Here is a 21859-nt window from a genome sequence, read left to right as displayed (position 1 = left end):
TGCTGGGAAAACTGGAAGATAGTATGGCAGAAATTAGGCATAGACCAACATCTTACACCTTATACTAAAATAAGGTCAAAATGGATACATGATTTAGACATAAGAGGTGATACCATATGTAAATTAGGAGAGAAAGGAATACTCTACCTATCAGATCCTTGGAAAGGAAAACAGTTTTTGACCAAACAAGAGATAGAGTATATTATAAAATGCAAAGTGGATGATTTTGATTACATTAAATTAAAAAATTTTTGTACAAACAGAAGCAATGCATCCAAAATTAGAAGGGAGGCAGAAAGCTGGGAAACAATTTTTGAGGCCAGTACTTCTGATAAAGGCTTCATCTCTAAAATATATAGGGAACTAAATCAAATTTATAAGAATCCAAGTCATTCCCCAATTGAGAAATGGTCAAAGGATATGAACAGGCAGTTTTCTGATGAAGAAACCAAAGCTATATATCCCCAAAAGAAAGAATGCTCTAAATCTCTAATGATTAGAGAGATGCAAATAAAAACATCTCTGAGGTTCCACCTGACACCTATCAGATTGGCTAAAATGACAAAAAAGGAAAATAATAAATGTTGGAGAAGCTGTGGGAAAATTGGAACACTAATCCATTGTTGGTGAAGCTGTGAACTGATCCAACCATTCTGGAGAGCAATTTGGAATTATGCCCAAAGGGCGATAAAGCTGTGCATACCCTTTGACCCAGCAATACCACTTTTGGGTCTTTTTCCCAAAGAGATCATGGAAGGGGGAAAGGGACCCACATGTACAAAAATATTTATAGATGCTCTTTACGTGGTGGCGAAGAATTGGAAGTTGAGGGGGTGCCCATCAATTGGGGAATGGCTGGACAAGTTGTGGTATATGAATACAATGGAATACTATTGTGCTATAAGAAACGATGAGCAGGAGGAGTTCAGAGAAACCTGGAGGGTCTTGCGTGGGCTGATGATGAGTGAGATGAGCAGAACTAGAAGAACATTGTACACAGTAACGTCAACATTGAGTGTTGATCTACTGTGATGGACTATATTCTTCTCACCAATGCAATGGCACAGAAGAGTTCCAGGGAACTCGTGATGGAAGAGGATCTCCAAATCCAGGAAAAAAAAAAAAAAAGAACTGCGGAGTATAGATGCTAAATGAACCATACTATTTCTTTTGTTTTTGATGCTGTTGTTTTTTTTCTATTTTGAGGTTTTCCATCATTGCTGATTTTTTTTCTCTTATAACCTGACTAATGCAGAAATAGGATTAATGTTATTATGTGTGTGTGTGTGTGTGTGTGTGTGTGTATATAACCTATATCAGATTACCTGCTGTCTAGGGGAGGGGGGAGGGAGGGGTGGAAGGGAGAAAAATCTGAAATTGTAAAGCTTGTATAAACAAAGGTTGAGAACTATCTTTAAATGTAACAGAAAAAAAATAAAATACTTTATTAATAAAAAAGAGGGTCAAGTTCATAGTTTTCCCAATATTAAAGCAATCATATTTCTAGTATGAAGAAACATGATGATGGTTTGTTATTTTTGTGGTATCTTGTTTAAACCTCTTTGTTTATATATGTGTATGTATATGAATAAATATACATATTTGCATTGATGTTCATTAAGCTTAGTTATCTTTTTCTAGTTCTATACTCCAGATATCGATCAAGACTATATCTGTGTCATAGCAAAAATTTAGTATGATACTTTCTTGTGCTATTTTTTGCAAACAGTTTATGTAAGATTGCAATTAATTGTTCTTTAAATGTTTAATTGAATTAATTTGTGAATCCATCTGCTCGTGGTTTTTTTTTTCCTTTGGAAGTGTATTTATGTCTTGTTAAAAATCTTCCTCTGGGAAAAAAATCTTCCTTTGAGATTGAGTTGTTTAAGTTTTCTACTTCTTGTTCTGATAAGTGGATATGTTAAATTTTGATAAATACTAATTTATGCCATTTAAGTTGATTTTATTCATATGTAATTGGTTAAAAGTTTCTACTAATATTTATTTTGTTGTGACTTTTTCACTTTTAATACTGGTAATTTGATATTATTTTTCTTCATTTTAATCAAATTAGCTAATGGTTCATCTATTTATTGTCCCACCTTAAAAAAAAAAACCTACCTTGATTTATTCAATTAGTTTTTCAATTATGTTCATTTTTTCCTTGATTTTCAGGATTTCTATTTTGTTTTCTAATTAGATTTTTAATGTGTTGGTTTTCAAGGGGTTTTTTGGTTGTATTACCAATTCATTGATCTGTTCTTTCTCCTTTTTTGTTAATGAAAGTGTTTAAAGATATAAATTTACCCTAAGAATCATTTTGTTTACATCCCCAAAATTCTAATATATGCTGTTTCATTTTTGTCAATATTGGTAATAAAATTATAATCCTATAATTTCTTCTTTGGCCCATAAATTCTTTACGGTTAAGGTATTTATTTTCCAGTTGGTTATTAATAATTTTTATCAGTGGCCATAGATTTAATTTTACTACATTGCTGTAAAATAGTGTTTTATAATATGTCTAACCTTCTGCAATTATTTATGAAGTTTTTATATACTAAAACACCCATTTTTTAAAGTGATAATTATGGATATTCCTTTTTATTTGCATTCAGTAATTGCCAGAGTTCTATCATATCTAATTTTCCTAAAATTCTATTCAGGTACTTAATTTCTTTCATATTTATTATGGTTAGATATACAAAAGCTGAAAGAGTACACTAAGGATACTATTACAATTTTACTATCTATTCCTCTCTGATATTCACTGAGTTTTTTCTTCAGATATTTACATTATGCCATTGAATGTATATATGTTAACAATTGAAATTGATTTTTGTTATGTTTTAGAAAAATATATGTTCCATATCTATATCTTTTAATTCTGTTTTTGCTATTGCCTTATCTGAAATCATTTATGTTCCTGCTATTTTTATGCACTTGGGTAGATATAATAGATTCTGTAGGGCAGCTAGGTGGCACAGTGGATAAAGCACAGGCCCTGGATTCAGGAGGACCTGAGTTCAAATCTGACCTCAGACACTTGATACTTACTAGCTGTGTGACCCTGGGCAAGTCACTTAACCCTCATTGCCCCGATATATAATAGATTTTGCTGCAAACATTTATTTTAATTCTGTTTGAATCTTTATGTTTTAAATGTCTTTTTCTAAACAAGGCATTATTTAAATTTTGCTTTTAATTCATTTTGTTAACCTCTTCCATTTTATGAATGGATTTAACTTTTATAATGAATTTATCCATTTATAGTTATGATGAATTTTTCCTTCTATTCTCTTATTTTTTCTTTTTGGTACTCCTTAATTCTTCTTTATTATGATCTGTCATGCTTTTTTCCCCTTTTACTCTCCTCAAGTTCAAGTGATGTCCACTGCCCTCCTTTCCATTTTTATTGTTAAATATGTGACACAGTGGACAATAGATATCAGACTTGGAGTCAGGAAGACTTGACTTTGAATCTTGTCTCACATACTTACTAGCTAATTATACTCCCTCTATGACCCCTGATGATGAAAGGATTCAGAGGAGACATATGTATCATGTACCTATATTTTAATGTAAGCATTTTATCCTTAATCTTTATTATAGCTCATTCATATTTACCTTTTTTATGATTTACCTTTTCTGTATTTGAACATCAGTATTTCTACACAGCTCTGGTATACTTTGGTACATCAGGAGCACTTCAAAATCCTCTGTTTCATTTCAGATCTTTTTTTTCCCCCTATAGCATTGCGCTCAGTTTTTCTACCCGAATTATTCTTGGCTGAAGTCCATGTCCTTTCTTTTCTGGAATATTCTATTCTAATTTCTCTGTTCCTTTACAGTGGTGGCTACTAAATCACATGTGATCCTGACTGTTGCTCCTCAGTATTTGATTTTTTCCTATTTTCACTCTTTCCTCTGGTTCTAGGAGATCTGAGCAGTTTTCTTTTAAGATTTCTTGATGTCTAGGACTTTGTATATCACAGCTTTCAGATAGTCTAATATTCTTAATTTTTTCTTTTCAATCTGCTTTCCAGGTCAGTTATATTTGCAATGGGATATCTTACCATTTTTTTCAGTATTCTGATTTTGTTTTAATATTTCTCATTGCTTCATGGAGATATTAGTTTCTTATCAATCCATTCTAAGTTTCAGGGAATTTCTTGGACAAGGTTTTGTTATTTCCTCTGTCAATCTGTTAATTTCCTTTTCAAATATTTCTTCCATAGCTCTCATTTCTCTTGAATTTTTTTTAATCACACCACTCTCAAAAAATGTAAACTCTTTTTAGAAACTCTTGCTTCATTTTTTCCTGGAATTCTAGTTGAATCTATGCCCAAGCTGTGCTTTTTCTCTGATACTTTGCTTGAAAATGTTTTGGAATCAGTCTCTTCTTCTGCTTATGTCATGTTTAGTATCTGTCATGATAATAGCTCTTTATGGTGGAATTCTTTTTTGGTTGTTTATTGCTTATTGTTCCATCACATCAGATTTGATGGTTGGGCTCTACACAATTCAGGGGGTGAGGTGCTGTTAGGGTTAGTCATGTTACTGCTTCTAAGAATATTTCTTTGCTGCTTTCTTGAGAGTTGTGTTATTTCAGGATCATAAGGCCAGGACCTGTAAGTTTTCAGTCCTATCAAGTTTTCTGTTCTCTGATCACTCAGTCTCTGGTTTGAGCTCTTAAAGTTCCTGAACTAAACTGGAACACTAATGCATTGTTGATGGAGCTGTGAACTGATCCAACCATTCTGGAAAGCAGTTTGGAACTATGCCCAAAGAGCTATAAAGCTTTGCATACTCTTTGACCCAGCAATACCACTACTAGGTCTTTTTCCCAAAGAGATCATAAAAAAGGGGAAAGGACCCACATGTTCAAAAATATTTATAGCTGCTCTTTTTGTGGTGGCAATGGATTGGAAATTGAAAGGTTGCCCATCAATTGGGGAATGGTTGAACAAGTTGTGGTATATGAATGTAATGGAATACCATTGTGCTGTAAGAAACGATGAGCAGGAAGATTTCAGAGAAACCTGGAAGGACTTGCATGAACTGATGATGAGTGAGATGAGCAAAACCAGAAGAACATTGTACACAGTATCAACAACATTGTGTGTTCATCAACTGTGATGGACTTGATTCTTCTCAGCAATACAGTGGTCCAAGATAGTTCCAAAGGACTCATGATGGAAAATGCTCTCCAAATCCAGAAAAAAAGAACTGTTGAATCTAGATGGCAATTGAACCATACTATTGTTGTTTTTCTTTTTTGAGGTTTTTCCTTTTTGCTCTGATTTTTCTCTCATTACATGACTAATGCAAAAATATGTTTAATGTTATTGTACATATATAACCTATATCAGATTCCTTGCTGTCTTGGGCGGGGGGGGGGGAAGGGAGGGAGGGTGAAAAATTTGAAACCAGAAATCTTATAAAAACAGATGTTGAAAATTATCTCTAAATGTAACTAGAAAATAATAAAATAATTATATATGGGGGGAAACAGTTCCTGACCTGGGTTTCAGTCTATACATAATACTGTTGCTGGACTCAGTTCTTATCAGTCAGCTGTGAAGCTCTGTTGATTCAGAGTGACAGAACTGCAGATTCCCTTTTGGCCTGGAATTCCTGCCCTTATTATTTCTCTACAGGCTTCAAACTGGACTGGAAAATGGAAGTGAGATCTGACTCTGCTCCTGGAGTCTCAGCCATACTGCTTCTGCTCGACTGTGAACCTGCACCTTTCTTTATAAATTTCTAAGGGACTCCTGCCATAGGAATACCACCCTGGGACACAGATCCCTTCTCAGTCCACCCTGGCTCTCTGATCCAGAGTAGCAGCTGCCAAATCTGCCCTCTGACACATATTTCTACAATTTGCACTCAGTGCCACAGCCTTTTCCTGGGGTGTTGGAGTGCTTACACTCCTGGTCAGACCCCATTCCTAATGTCCAAAGACTACTACTCTCTCTGACTCCTGGACTGCACAAAAGATTCTTTGTTTTCTGGATTTTCCCCTCAGGATTCATATTTTCTAGATCAGTTGGAAGGAGTTTGGGGAGAGAGCTCATTGTCTTGCTCCCTACTACTCCATCATCTTGGCTCTGCCCAAATTACTGATTCTTTTTTCAAACCTCTTCTCCATTGCTCTCATGCCATTATCTTTTTTGTAAGCCCTTAAACCATTTTTTCAAGGACTTCTATTTGTTATTGTGGGGAAGTTGTGGAGTTGTTTTTTCCTTGAAGCCCAATTGTGGGTATTTTTTAATTGTCTTTTGGCTTTGTGTATTGGGTTGTTCTTGGCATCAAAAAAGTCCTTTTCTATTTCTTTGTTTATTCGTTTTTATTGTTGAGACTCCTAGGGTTGGGTCCTGGTCTTCCCCTACTCTGGGGATCAGATCAAGTTGAGGATCTTTTCTTTGTCAGAAGGTCTTTATTTTGGTCAGACTTCCTCTTTCCTTGGGGACCAGGCTTAGTTAGGGCCCCTTCTTTGGACCTACGCCTTTTCTTTTATCAGGGATGCCAAGGCTCACTCCTCTTTTCATGATCAACCATAGCTGAAGCCCTTTCCTTGGGAGAAGGTGAGAGAAGAGGGGAAGACCTATGCATTAATCCTCTGTTATTTCCTCGGTTTTCCCATCTCTGATGAAGTAGACCTGGCTGAAGCCTCTTCCTTGAGAATGAGGTCTGTGGAGTGACTTTTTATTTACTTTACTATGTTGAGATCTTTTTTTTCCACAACTAGCTAAGGCGCAAAGCAACAAGTGGCTTGGGTTAAGGCTGCTCTTCTTCACATCAAGGTATTTTCCCCCTTTCATGCTGATGTTATTGGGTGTGTTTTCTTCCCTTCTCAGCTCAAAATTTTTTCACTTTGCATTACACTTTCATTTTTTATCCCTCTGGGAACCTTTTGCTGAGGCTTCTTTATTTTGGAAGAAGTTTTTATTGGGTGCCTAAGATTTACCCTTTTGCTTTTCATCCTTCAAGGGACTTCTTACCTCTGAGACTTTTTCTTTTACAGGAAGGCTTTAAAATTTACTTTAACCTTTATCCCTTGGGGGATCTGTATCATCTTCACTGACTTGGGATTGGGGATGGGATGGGGAAATTCTGTAGTAATCCATTTCTTATGGGCCAGATGGATAATTGTGGCTTTGACATCCAAGTAGAAAAGGTACATTTTTCTCCTTTATGTGTTCTGTGTTCTGGCCAAACTGAACAATTTGTAGGATCCCTTTCATAATATTTCTATCTCCCATCTCCTTGCCTTTGCACAGGCAAACTATCCACCATATATGCACTGTATACTCCCCTTCTGGCAAGTGGAATCCTTTTCTTGAAGAGGCAGTTCAAGCATCACCTCTAACAAGTGGAATATCCTTCTTCTTTTTCAGGGCAATGGGCATTAAGTGACTTGCTCAGGGTCACACAGCTAGTAAGTGTCAAGTGTCTGAGCCCGGATTTGAACTCAGGTACTCCTGAATCGAGGACCAGTGCTTTATCCACTGTGCCACCTGGCTGCCCCCGCAAGTGGAATATGCTTGATCCCACTATATGCCCAGTTGCTGGTGCTTTCCCCTCCCTCCAGAAATTACTTAATTTTATAAGCAGCTAGGTTTGACCAGTGGAGAGTGTTCAGTCCTGAAATCAGGAAGACCTGAGTTCAAATCTGGACTCAGACACTTACTAGCTGTTGACCCTTGGCAAGTTTCCTCATGCATAAAATGACCTAGAGAAGGAAATAACAAAATGTTCCAGAATCTTTGCCAAGAAACCCCAAAATGGGGTCATGAAGAGTCAGACACAACTAAAGCAACTGAACAACAACCAAAAATAAGTCTAATCATCATACCTATGTTAAACTAATTAGGCATTAGTTCAACTGATAGCAGCTGAGGCTCAAGTATAATGTCCAAAAGGAATTTAAAATCTCTACGTGACTTACCCTGCAATTTTTTTTATCCCATCTTCCTGCAGTATTTAAAGGCCTAGAGAATGATACTTCTGCTATACATTGTACTCATTAGATCCTTTTATATAATTTAAACCAGAGCTTGTCATACAATTAAGACAAAACTACAAAGGATTCATAAAAGAATTACAAAGACTATTAAATGGTTTGAAAGCATCCTAGGAATTGGAGTTAGAATAACTGTGGTTATTTAGCCTAGAGAAGAAAAGAGGGCAGAGTTGTTTGATTATTGTCATCAAAGTATATGAAAAGATTTTCGTGAGAAGGGCGCACATCCATTTTTCTCTGTGTCTGCTACAGGCTAACAAGAGGAAATCAGCTTAAATGAAAGCAAGGAAGATTGTGGTTTTATAAAAATCAATCCCCAAATCCAAAAATGAAAAAACAGTCTCAATTTAGTATTCAGTTAATTAAAATACCTTTTAGATGTTCACACTATATGGTAGCAATTTCTATTTCTTAAATACTTAAAACTATTAATGAAGATTTTTATTTGGAAATTTCATAAAATTTGGAGGTTTTGAGCAAACAGTACATTTCAATGAAATGATTATTTTCTATATTAATAAGGATTACATTTCTCAAGGAATAAACTTTTTTCAGGGCAATGAGGGTTAAGTAACTTGCCCAGGGTCACACAGCTAGTAAGTCTGAAGCTGGATTTGAACTCAGGTCCTCCTGAATTCAAGGCCAGTGCTTTATCCACTGTGCTACCTAGCTGTCCCTGGAATAAACATTTTTTTTTAAATCAACAGACTACTCTCTTCATTTTTATTTTTAATTTTTTTTTGTTACTCAGCCCTGGACAATTATCAGCAGATATGAGCATTTCCATATATAAAGAAGAACTGAAGAAGCTTGTTTATGAACCCACAAATCTCTTTTATGCAGAGCCTGCATTTTTAAAAAATTCAGCATATTACTTTCAAAATTCTTTTATTGTTTTCTGTCTCCAAGACCTTGTTCTCTTCTTTATATTGAAAAAATATACTACTATGGCCCTTTTCTTCAGTAAGGGAGGAAATATCACTAGTCTTCCTTTCTATATCATCTTCTTCTTCTTCTTCTTCTTCTTCTTCTTCGTAACATAAGCAGCCAAGTAAACAAATCCATGCATTTGTTTTATCCTAAAGATTCCCCTCAATCTGAACTTCAAGTTCATCACTTCTCTGTCAGACAGTGGGTACCATTGGGTACACATTAGTCCTCTGGAGATGTGGTTGGTCACAATAACTAGAGATCTTGTCTTTCAAAGTTGTTTTTCTTTATGTTATGGTTATTTACAAAATGGTTCTACTCATTTAATTCTGCATCAATTCATATAACTCTTCGTAGTCTTCTCTCAATACAGCTCATCTGTCATTTTAATGTCTTTGATAGCATGTTCATATACCATAATTTGTTCAGCCATTCTCTAAACTAATGGCATTCCCTTAGTTTCCAACTCTTTTCTCTCATGCAAGCACTGTTAAACATATTTTTGTATATATGGATCCTTTTCATCTTTTTGGATCAATTTGTGGCCACAAACTGCTCTCTAATCATCTGTCATTCGGTGTGTTAGCTATGCACCCCCATCTTAGGATGGGCTTCAGACTTACTGAGCATACCACCTATGTCTTTAGCCATCACTGATAAAAATGTGTAGCACAAGGCCAAGCACAAGTCCCTGTGACACTCTATGGGAAACCTCCTACAAAAATGACATTGAACCAGTAACAAATAATCTGAGCCATTCAATTTGTTCTAAATTGATCTTATTCTATTGTAACCTAGCCCACCTCTCAAGTGACTTATTAAAATTTAAATGAGGTGGTTTTTTTTCTACAGCCTTCCTCCAGTCTAACAGTTTAGTAGCCCTGAAAAGGGATAAAAAAAATGCTAGTCTCCCAAGAACTCTTCTCAAGGAACTCAAGTTGACTATGACCAATTCTCCCTTTTCTAAATGTATACTATCTCTTTCATGAGTCATTCTAGAATCTTGTCAGCAATCCAAGTTGAGCCTATAGTTCAGAGACTTTCTCTTTTTTGAAAATCAGGAGAATATTTTCCTTTTTTTGGTCCTACAATTTTCCAATTTTTCAACACTCTTTCAAGTACCACTAAAATGACTTTTTTTCCCCCAGTACCAGAGAACATAGTTCAACAGGGAGAAACTTGACAGATCAAGACCAATTAGTTGTGCTTACTATCTCTTGACTTATCTTACTTGGCAACTCCATTATTCATTTTTGTTCTGTCACTTTCTGGCAGAGAAAAAAGAAAAAAAAAAGAATTGTCCAACTCTACCTTCTCTCTATTGCTAGTTATTATTTTCTACCTCCCCAAGCAATAGCCCCTTAACATCTTCTATTTTGCTGAAATGACTTTTAAAAGTTCCACATACTTGTTTTGTCCTCAGCACTCCTTTCCAGATTCCTTTCCATGGGTTCTTTTACATTGCAATGGACAATCATGAGTTGACCAGATAAGAATGCTTACCCAGGTAGTATTATGCTTGGCTGATATTCTAATATATTTTTTATGATAAAGTACTTACCAGTTAAAATTTTCTTCAAATCTCTAACCCATGAGGTACAATGGTCTTCACTTAAGTTATTAAGATTAATAGTATAATCCTTTAGCTTATTTTGTTCCTTTGTCATACACACAAAAAGTGTGATACCCAACAAAGTACCACCTTTCTCCTGTTTGGAAGATCGACGCCTTTTCAATTTCACAGAGAATAAGTCTTTGAGCTCAATAAATTCTTCTTTATTCAATGAGCCACATTTGGAATTACCTAGAAAAGAAAAGAAATTTTTCAATTAAAAACTAATCTGTCCATTCCAAAACTTGTATTCCCAGTGTCTAGCACAGTGCCTGGCACATATTCTGTCCTTAATTAATGCTTGTTGATTAATAGTGGAGAAAAAGTACATAATGGTTAGTAATCTTAGTCAATTTGTAATTTTTCATATTTTTAAAGTGTTGGCTATGCTATATATTCTGGGAGAATGCAAAGGAAACAGCATTTGTCATTTTCCTTTTTTGTTTTTTTGTCAAATGGCAAATTTGCCTAATCTTCATTACCAATAATATTTTTAATTGCCAAATCAGATTTTTTAAAAAAATGTCCAAATACTCCTCCTTCTGGATATCATTTCAATACTTCACTCTGCTGACCATCCTCTTTCTAGATTAGTCTCTTCTCCAGCACCAGATACATAACCTTAATATTGTCATTAAATCCTCACTCTCACACAACATATACAATCAATCACCAAATCTTGTCATTTCCATAATGATAACATCTCTCCTCTCTGACCCCTTCTCTCTACTACTTACATAAACACCACCTTAGCTCCAGACCCTTAACAATTCTCTCCCAACTCTAATCTACCTTCAACACACCACATAAATGAGTTTCCTTAAGGACTGATGTGACCAAGTGTCTGTCTGTCTGTCTGTCTGTCTGTCTGTCTGTCTGTCTGTCTGTCTCTCTCTCTCTCTCTCTCTCTCTCTCTCTATATATATATATATATATATATATATATATATGTTTCATCTAGATATACATATATGTATATATGAATATATGTATATCATATATGTAAATTTTAAAATATTGGTACATGTAGCAGATAATACATCTGCTACATGTACCATAAGTTATTTTTACTTGATGCATATATAAACACATGTACATATATTTGATGCAAGATTACTTTATTTCTTCCCCAATATATTTTATTTATATCATTAAATACTTCTCAATTACATGGAAAAAATAATATTTGCTTTGAAATTTCTAAGTTCCAAATTCTCTTTCTACTTTCCTCTCCATGAAAAGGCAAGCAATTTGATATAGATTAAACATGGGAAGACATACAAAAAAGAATTCCTTATTAGCCATATTGCAAAAGGAAAAAGATTTAAAAAGAAGCAAAAAGTATACATTGATATGCATTCAAACTCCATCAGTTCATTCTCTGGGGATGGATAGCATTTTTCATCATAAATCCTTAGACGCTTTCTTAGATCATTGGAATAGCTAAGTCATTCACAGTTGATCATCATATAATATTGCTGTTACTGTGTATGATGTTCTCTTGGGTTCTGTTCACTTCATTTTTTATCAGTTCATATAAGTGCTCCCAGGTTTTTCTGAAACCATCCTGCTTGGTTTTTTTTTTTTTCCTCATAGCACAATAGTATGACATCACATTCACATACCATGACTTATTCAGCCACTCCCCAGTTGATAGGTAATCCCTTAATTTCCAATTCTTTGCCACACAAAAAGCTACTATCAATATTTTTTATTCACATAGGTCCTTTGCCTTTTTGGTTGTTATCTTTGACATACAGACCGGTAGTGGTCTTTCTGGGTCAAAGGGTATGTATGCATAGTTTTATACATATTTGGGCATAGTTCCAAATTGTTCTCCAGATGGGTTGAATAAGTTCATAACTCGACCATCAGTGTATTACTGTCCCAATTTTTCTACATCCCCTTCAACCGTTGTCATTTTTCTTTTCCATCATATTAACCAATCTGATTGGTGTAAGGTGGGACTTCAGAATTGTTTTAATTTTAATTTGCATTTCTCTAATTAGTAATTTAGAGCATTTTTGTATATGACTACAGATAGCTTTGATTTCTTCTAAAAACTGCTTGTTCATATCCTTTGAATATTTATCAATTGGAGAATGACTCATTCTTATAAATTTTACTTATTTCTCCATATATTTAAGATATGAGGTCTTTATCAGAGAAAGTTTTCTACTTTCATTCTATTTTTGGCTGCACTGGTTTTGCTTGTGCAAAATCTTTAATGAAATCAACATTATCCACTTTATATCCTATAATTCTCTTTATCTCATTTGGTCATAAATTCTTCCCTTTCCCATATATCTGACAGATAAAAATCTCCATGCTTCCCTAATTTGCTTATGATATCCTTTAAATCTAAATCATGTACCCATTTTGGCCTTTTCTTGATATGTGGTATGACAAGTTGGTCTATACCTAGTTTCTGCCAAACTGCTTTCCAGTATTCCCCATAATTTTTGCCAAATAGTAAATTCTTGCCCCAAAAGCTGGTATATTTACATTATCAAACTCTAGGTTTCTATGGTCATTTACAACTGTGTACTTTATATCTAATCTTGTGCACTCTATTTCTTCCCCAGTACCAGATTGCTTTGACAATTTCTGCTTTGTAATACAGTTTGATATCTGGTACTGCTAGACCACCCTCTTTCACATTTTTTTCATTAATATCCTTTTGTTCTTCCATATGAATTATTATTTCTTCTAGCACTCTACAATAATATTTTGGAAGTTAAACTTGTATAGTACTGCCTAAGTAATTTAATTTAGGTAGGATTGTCATTTTTATTATATTGACTAAGCCTACACACAAGCAATTAATGTTTCTCCAATTATTTAGATCTGACTTTATCTGTACGAAAAGAGTTTTTTAATTGTGTTCCTATAGTTCCTGGGTTTTTCTTGGCAGGTAGACTCCCAAGTATTTTATATATTGTCTATACTATTTCAAATGGAATTTCTCTATTTCTTGCTACTGGACTTTGTTGATATTATATAAAAATGTTAGTGGTTTATGTGGATTTATTTTGTATATTGCAACTTTGTTGAAATTGTTAATTGTTTAATTTTTTTTTTAGTTAATTCTCTAAGATTCTCTAAGGACACTATATCTTCTGCAAAGAGTTACAGTTTTATTTCCTCATTGAGTATTCTAACTCCAATTAATTTCTATTTCTTGTCTCAATTCTATAGTTGATGTTTCTAGTACAATACTGAACAATAGTGGTGATAATGGCATCCTTGCTTCACCCCTGATCTTATTGGAAAAGTTTCCAGTTTATTACCATTACAGATAATGCTTGCTGGTAGTTTTAGATAGATACTCTTATCATTTTAGAGAAAGCTCTTTCTACGTTTTCCAGTGTTTTTATAGGAATGAATATTGTTTTCTGACCAAAGCTTTTTCTACATCTATTGAGGTAATCATATGATTTTGTTCCTTTTGTTATTGATATGGTGAATTATGCTGAGAGTTTCCCTAATACTGAACCAGCCCTACCTTCCTCATATAAATCTTACCTAATCATAGTGTATCTTTGTGATATACTGTTGTAATCTTCCTGTTAGTATTGTATTTTGTGATATATTGCTGTAATCTTCCTGTTAGTATTGTATTTTAAATTTTATAATAATATTCATTATAGAAATTGGTCTATAGTTTTGTTTTTCTTTTTTTTTTTTTTTTTTTGCTCTTCCTGGTTTAGGTATTAGCACCATATTTGTGTCATAAAAGGAATTTAGTAGAACTCCTTTGTCTTTGTTACAGTTAGCCTCTTATCCCAGAGTGGAAGGAGAACTGTTCCAGGTTTCAGGTTTTTCATGCTTCTCTTTTCAGAGCTAGTTGTGTGGGTCTGTAAGTTTTCAGTGCTTCCAAAGTGGTATCATCTAAGGAGAGGTATGGGCACTGTTCTCTTGGCCTGTGCTCTGGTCTTTATCTAGGAAGGTACTTTGTTCCCTTGAAGCCACAAATGTTAGTGCTCCTCTAAGCCCTGAAACTGTGACCAGGTCCCCTACCATCCTAAATCCTTAAGCACTAATGCTCCTTTCTTCCCTGGAACTGCATCCCTGCATCCCTGTGGCTGCACCTGCTAGTGCTTCTCTTCACCCTGAAACTGCAACAGGGAGCTACATAAGGGCAATGCAAAAGGAAACTAAACCCAGGGCCAGCAAAAGGTCCCCCATAATCTCCTTCTGACCAGTTGTCTGATCCCCCTTCTGTCTGTGCACTGAGAGCTCCTGGAGCTGCTGTTGCCCCTGGTGCAGCTGCCTCCAAGGCAAGCTGCTGGTGTTGCCAAGACACAGCCTGTGCTGCACTTTGGGCCTGGCTACCACTATGGTGTGACAGACCTTTCCTGCAGACCTCCTAACTTACCTTAGGCTGGAAAATGTTTGCACCCCAACCTTTTGTTGGTGCTTCTGCTCCAGAGTTCAGTTTTAGGCATTGTTTGAAAGTTGTTTGAAAGGGAATTTTTGGAGAGTCCAATGAGCTCTTGCCTGAACTCCACCATCGTCTACTTAATCAGTTTAACTGAATACTAGACTGAATTGGCTGAAACATACTCCCAGACTGTTAAAGCTCCAAGGACCTTGGAGAGATCACTTTTTTCTTATTTTTCCTACACTGCATGAATATAACTGTCTTCAATAAATCTTGAATAAGTCTTGAAGCTAGAAATGTTTTCCCCTCTAAATTATTAAATATTAAAATAGCAAAACATATTATAGTTTTAAGTTATGAAAACAGCTATAATTTCCTCTATTTTGCTCCACTATTTCCCTAAATTACACCCCCCTCACTGATGGTATTTCCTATCCACATATTCCCCCAAATAAGTAACTATTGATTTTGTCAATACAGTTCAAGTTCAGATATGGTCTATAGTCAAATTAATGTGGAAAATATTTATCCAACCATCTAATATTATAGATGAGTAATCTGAGACTTCAGTGGCTGTGTGTTCCAGTCTGGTGTCTCTCCATATCCCTTCTTCCTTTTTATTTGTTGTTGTTGCTTTTTTCTCCATCTCACTCTCCCTTAACTGACCAAAATATGGCATATAACTGAATATAGTTTTATGATTTACTAAATTGAAGGTGATATCACCTATTCTTAATTTGAAAATTTGATGAATTAAATAATTCCTATTTCCACTTCTTGAAAAAATAAAATAAACTACTGTTGCTCATTTGTTCCTTCACAAAAATTGTACTGCCCTGCTTAAGAAAATATATACTTTTGCATGTTAAACATATCTTCATCTTAAAACATTTATGTTATTTAAATGTTTTGCCTTTATTTCACAAATTTGTGTTATACATTAATTTTGCAAATGACTCAGACAAAATTCTTCAAATAAATCAGTCTAAAAAAACCACAAATGAATCATTCTAAATTTGAACAAGTTTACCTGTCAATTAATTCAAAATGATATCACCTATAAAGACTGTTTTAGGGTCATAGTAATAGTCGCACCTTATCATATAGTTGTACAAAGTCAGTGATGCTTTAAGCAATTTCACCTATATTACCTCTTTTGCTCATCAAAATACCAAAATGAGATAGGGACACAGGTTTTATTATCCTATTTAAGAGAAAAGAAAACTGAGGCGGAAAGAAGTGACCTGCTCAAAGATCATATCAAACTAATGGTAGGGCCAGGTCTAAAACACTGATTTTCTTAATTAAACTCCAGCAGTTTTTCCACTAAATAACAGTTACTCAAATTTCTACTGCCAAAATTACCTTTGCACATTATTTCATGGTAGTTTTTTTTAATTGTCCTTTCTGTTTTAATATGAGAAGTGAGTGATTCTTTGTCTTTACAGCATCTATGGATTCCATCTTTTCTTCATTTTCCTTACAAAGAACAATACATTCTTCCTAGTGTCCACATAGACTCAGGCTTCTGGAATGTTCTATAAGCTTTCTGAAACATTCTATAATCTTTCAATCTAATTCCTCCAAACCACTCCTTGATTCTGCAACTTTTACAACCCCATGGAATCTCCATTCTCTGGAGGAAAAATATAGGTATTATACTTATTATTACCTACATATTCTCAAACATACTAAACATCCATTCTTTTAGTTAGTTACAAAATCATTGAAAAGATGAGCCCCAATAAGGGTTTGTCTTCTATTTTAAGACAACCTCTCAGATACAACCAAGAGCATCTTCAATAGACAAATAAATGAGTCAGGAAAAGAATTCAGTTGGTAGGACTATAGCCAGGGTAACTCCTATGATAATTCCTAAGCAACCTTCCTTATATGCCTTTGCCTACCTTCCAGATTAAAAGTTCCTTTCTCTCTTCTCCCCAAACAACTAGAAATATAAATATATTATAAAAGAAGGAATATCTACAGGATCATACAGTAGGTTATGGCCACACATGAATGACCCACTTGTCAGACTCCTGAATAACACCTCAAAAGGGAATAAACAAAGTATGGTTTTACAACTGTAAATTTAGATTATACATGTTTGTTTCAGTATTTTCAAAATAATTGCCAAATGGAAGCTTCCTTTAGAGCAAAAATTATTTTTTCAAAGACATACCATTATGAAAAAATGATCTACTACTTATTGTAACAATGTTGCATGTTAAGATTAATGTCATTAATAAATCAATCTAATCAACAAGCATTTAAATGTGTACTGTGTGCCAGGTACTATGCCAGGTGCTGTTGACACACACAAAAAGTCTTCCCACTCTGTCTCTTTTTACTAACAATACCAACCACTGACAAATTACCATCAATGGGCAAGTAAGCCCCAAAGCCCCAGGGATGGTGGTGGCACCCAGATCACTGTACCTGCCTTCCAGGTTATCCCTTAAAGTCAACATGCAGAGATGCAACCCCTGTGTTGAAAGACCCAGTCATTCTCACCAAGTGCTGATCAACTCTATCTACAGAACAGACAAACCAGTCAAGCTAAAGTGTCAAAGCACCCTGCGGAAGGAAAGACAATAGGAAATATGTGCCAGGTAAAACCATCAATACTTCAGCTACCACCTCCCTTCAGACTGTGATGCAGGTGAACCAGGACCCTGACTCCAAGAACCCTGGGAAGGGAAGTACTTCCAGACCACCTGCCCTTGTTTAACTCAGCCCAACCCCTCCTAAGGGAAGCAACCACTGTGGAGATGCAACCTGAAAAATGCTTTTTTACTGTAGCCCCCAGCCCCTCTATAGCCACAGCTACCAAAGACCAGGGGGAAAAAACTTCTCAACACCGAAGTCCTTAACAGTGTCAAATGGTTCAACATCAGCAACAGATATGACTCTATCAGTGGAACCAACACTAAAAAAGGTACATTCCCATCTGCTTTGCCACTCACTGCACCCTAGGGACTATGGGACCTTTCCATGTGACTTGCAGCTGAAACCTCCTAAAAGAACATGAACTCCTGGAGAGCAGATACTGTCTTGCTTTTTCTGTTAGTATTGCCCATGCTTAGCACGATATCTGGCATACAGTAAGTACTTAATGCTTTTCCATTCATTCTTTTTACAAAACAATCCCCACTCACTAGAGTTAACAGTCTTACAAGGGTGTTATCTAGCTGCAATGATCACTTACTGAATTCGAAGATGATTTCATTTCACAAGGTTTACAAAGATATTGTATTTATTGATCATTCTAAGAAAGAAAGTCTCATTTTCTTAGTCCATCTAAACATACAGTCTTCAAAACTAGGACACAGTGGATATAATCAAATTAGGGGGAAAATATCAGTTGAAGTTTTCAATTATTTTTAGGGTAACCCAGGAATTTTTTTCAGTTCAAATTTAGATTTTTAAGTTGAGATAGATATAAGGAGGGACCAGCTGGCTTTGGCAATGGCAGAATATTCACTGACTTCCTAGAAATGCAAGCCAAAGAGTTGAAGGAAACTCATAAGACTCTATAGAAAGCCCCTCTAACCCATAAATGATGCTGATAGGTTATATAGATCATCTAAAACAGTAATTCTTTACCATTTTTTGTGTCATGGACCTCCTTAGAAGTCTGATGAATAAACTATAGACCCCTTCTCAGAATTTTAAATGCATAAAATAAAATGCATAAAATTATCCAAAAAACAATTATATTGAAAAACAGTTATTGAAATATTTTTATAACAAACTCATGAGCCCTAAATCAGAGGTCTTCATCTAAAAGGATAAGCTAATGCAAGATAGGATTTTACAAGGCTAATTAAGAAAAGAAAATTAGCATTGTTTAAATAAAGTCATTGGCCACCAAAAGACCTTTATGTTTGGATGGTCTAAAAGAACATGAGTATGATATGACAATAAGAGCAAGTATTATTGTCAGCTATCATACTGAAAGAAGATTATTATTTTATAGGAAGTACTCCAAATATGAGACCAATTAAAAATCACTTTTATGTCCAACATCTATGCAGAGTTACTTTAAAAAAGACTTTGGTTCCTTTCAATACCCATGAGAACCAGGAGGGGAAATTAGCCTTAATTTGCACACTAAAACTGAAAAAGCTTTAAGATCCCAAATCAGCAAAAGAAGAGTGTGTACTAAAATTCCAACCTACTGCATTCATATTCCTCTGCTAGTAATATGTGTGTTATGCTACAAATAAATTCTACTACAAACAAAAATAAAAGATTTCACTAATATGGACAAAACTTTCACTTACCATGGGAAGCTAATACATGCACATAAAATATAGACAAAAAGTTAATATATTTTAAATAAATAATACAAATAGAGGAGACTATTAAAATAAATAAAAATATTCATTTTCATTAGTAGAAAAATAAAGTAACAACTTGTTACATAACATACCTAAAATTATGTTTACCATTTTTGAACATATGATAAAATCTCAAGAATCATGCATAAAAATGTAAGTTGACTATGAGAATTGAAATTATACAAATAGTTTATTATTTTGGTTTCAGAGGTGTTTTATTATTGAAGAACTATTGGTTCATTAGTATCATATTGGTTATAGCTAGCTGTTTCAGGACATTAACTGTCCTCTCACATTACTTACAAAGATACTGGGTACCATCTGTTCTTGAAAGGGATTTAAGTATACATCTATTGGATATCATGCTATTTATTTAATTCAGCACCCACTTCCTATTGTTGTATCTTCTGGGAAAAAAAAAGTCAATTTAATTACAGGGAATAAAGATAATCTCTCCTGCCAGGTTATCCTGTCACCATGAAAGCAAAGCAAAAACCTGTATAAAGTAGGTTACAGCAGTTAGGAAAGAAGAATAAGACCAACAACACTTAAGAATATTTAGCAGAGGTTTAACAAAAATAGAATAGTGAATTGCACTTTTAAAAATATTACTGTAAGCTGAAGGCTTGTCGAAATCAATCTTGGCACATCTGTCTGATGTAGACCGTAAACAGGATTAGAGCTGGATTTATCTGCTGGACGCTAATTGTGCTTGCAGTTTCTGCACATGTCCACATTTTAAAATACTGCCTGAAAAACGAGCCTGCCTGATATATGAATCCCTAACAACAGAGTTTATGTCCACACTTATGGTATATTAGACTTTTAAGCAACATGGAGTCTAACATTCTGGGCTGTTTAGAATTACTTATCTAATCCCCTAATTAAAAATACAAGATTCTGTTTGAATACACCACACACTGAGTTAAATATCTGTGAAGCAAAGGACCAATAAATTTGAATACACTTTAATTGTAAGAAGACAACAACAATGTAATTGTTAACAACTAGGTTAAACTGGGTTTAAACAAACAAGGTTACTCTTGCATTTCAGTGAAAATTATTTTTAAAAATGAAAGCCCTATAGATTAAAGATTTAACAATAGTTAGTACCAAATCCCAAAACACAAATTATTATAGAAATACAGCACAAGTAGTAAGGAGAGGAGGCAGTATCCACTTTCCTAATAGGATTTTTCTTCAAATACTGAAAAAGGCTCCAATCTACATCAAAATCTGCATATTTATTTTTTTAGATAAACACCAAATACTGATTTTTTTTCCTGATGATAAAAATTTGCTGAATTTCAATGATGGGTTTCTATCCTACATTATTCTACATTATGGCTGAAGGCTTAGCTAATTCCCAGAAGAATTTAAATGTCAATGATAAACATGTATTTTCCATACACTTTAGATTGAATCTCTTAAGAACCAAAATCAGGAAGTCAAATCAACTGCTGTGCCTTTTTGAATGCATTCCTGAAAGGTGCTAACAACAAGAATGCATATAGGTATAGATTTACACATACACACATATATACTCATGTGAGTATATGTGTATATATATGTATATATATATATATGCATCTATACTTCCAAATAAATAGTAAATATCACATGAATGCTAATTCCTTATTATTTTAAAGTAATTTTCCATTAAGAGGATTTGGTGAATTGAATGTCTTTCCAACACTAAAACATTAATCATCAATATGCTTTATTCAATACAAAGTCAATCATTCAACTGACCATAAAAATCTTGATGACTGTCATCAAAGAGAATGAGCAGGACCAAAGACAACATATTGGACTGTCATCTTTATTAGCTTTCAGCAAATATATTTCTTTAAAATTCTAATTTTCTTATACATTCAAGAAATAATCCCTACTTTCTACAGATTAAAAATAATTATAACATGTTGAAATAGTTTCAGATAGCAAATACTATAATTAGTTGGTTTACTTATTACCTCCTCATTTGTTCAACATATGTTGCATCATCTCATATGTATATAGGATATTGTAGGGACTTGTATTTGCTGAATTAAATGATTAGATCTGTCATACCATATATCAGAATGCATTCAATTATATAAAATATTTCTATTTTATAAATATAACTATAAATGTAAAATAGAAAAATTATAAAACATATTTTCATTTCCACACCAGTTAGAATGCCAGGAGTTGGGATGACTCATCTTTCTGTGTTCAAATCTAGCCTTACACACTAACTAGCAAGTCACTTTATGCTGTAATCCTCAATTTCCTAATCTGTAAAATAAACTGGAGAAGGAAATGACAAATCATTCTAGTATTTTTGACAAGAAACCCTGAAATAGGGTCATGAAGAATCAGACATGACTGAACAACAAGTACGTTACTAATTGTTACATTTGAATCCTTTTTAGACCCACTTGTTCCAGTATTTCCATGGTTTTGCCATATAATTATGTACATATCAGTGAGTTCTGTCATATATGTGTATGTTCTTTACTTTCATCTGAATGTTCCTGATATCTAAATGAATATTGAATGAATGAAAACGCATTTATTAA

At 34.3% G+C, this 21859-nt stretch overlaps 1 protein-coding gene across 4 annotated transcripts in view; it reads right to left on the bottom strand.

Annotated features, from left to right (window-relative positions):
* Window positions 1–21859, bottom strand: part of CERKL (ceramide kinase like) — a 183663-nt gene that overhangs the window by 99313 nt on the left and 62491 nt on the right. For 2 of the 4 annotated variants that reach the window (XR_006355728.1, XM_043996723.1), the window contains exon 2: window positions 10521–10763. The exons of the other annotated variants lie outside the window; for them this stretch is intronic. Coding sequence is in view for 1 of the 2 variants with exons in the window: in XM_043996723.1 (XP_043852658.1) it covers window positions 10521–10763 (243 nt within the window). In the remaining variant the exon portion in view is untranslated. The remainder of the gene's footprint in view (window positions 1–10520; window positions 10764–21859) is intronic. 4 annotated transcript variants of the gene reach the window in all.

The sequence above is a fragment of the Dromiciops gliroides genome, chromosome 3 (assembly GCF_019393635.1).
Source record: "Dromiciops gliroides isolate mDroGli1 chromosome 3, mDroGli1.pri, whole genome shotgun sequence".
Taxonomy (NCBI): domain Eukaryota; kingdom Metazoa; phylum Chordata; class Mammalia; order Microbiotheria; family Microbiotheriidae; genus Dromiciops; species Dromiciops gliroides.
Note: the sequence above shows the minus strand (reverse complement) of the source record. Positions and strands in the feature narration are given on the sequence as shown.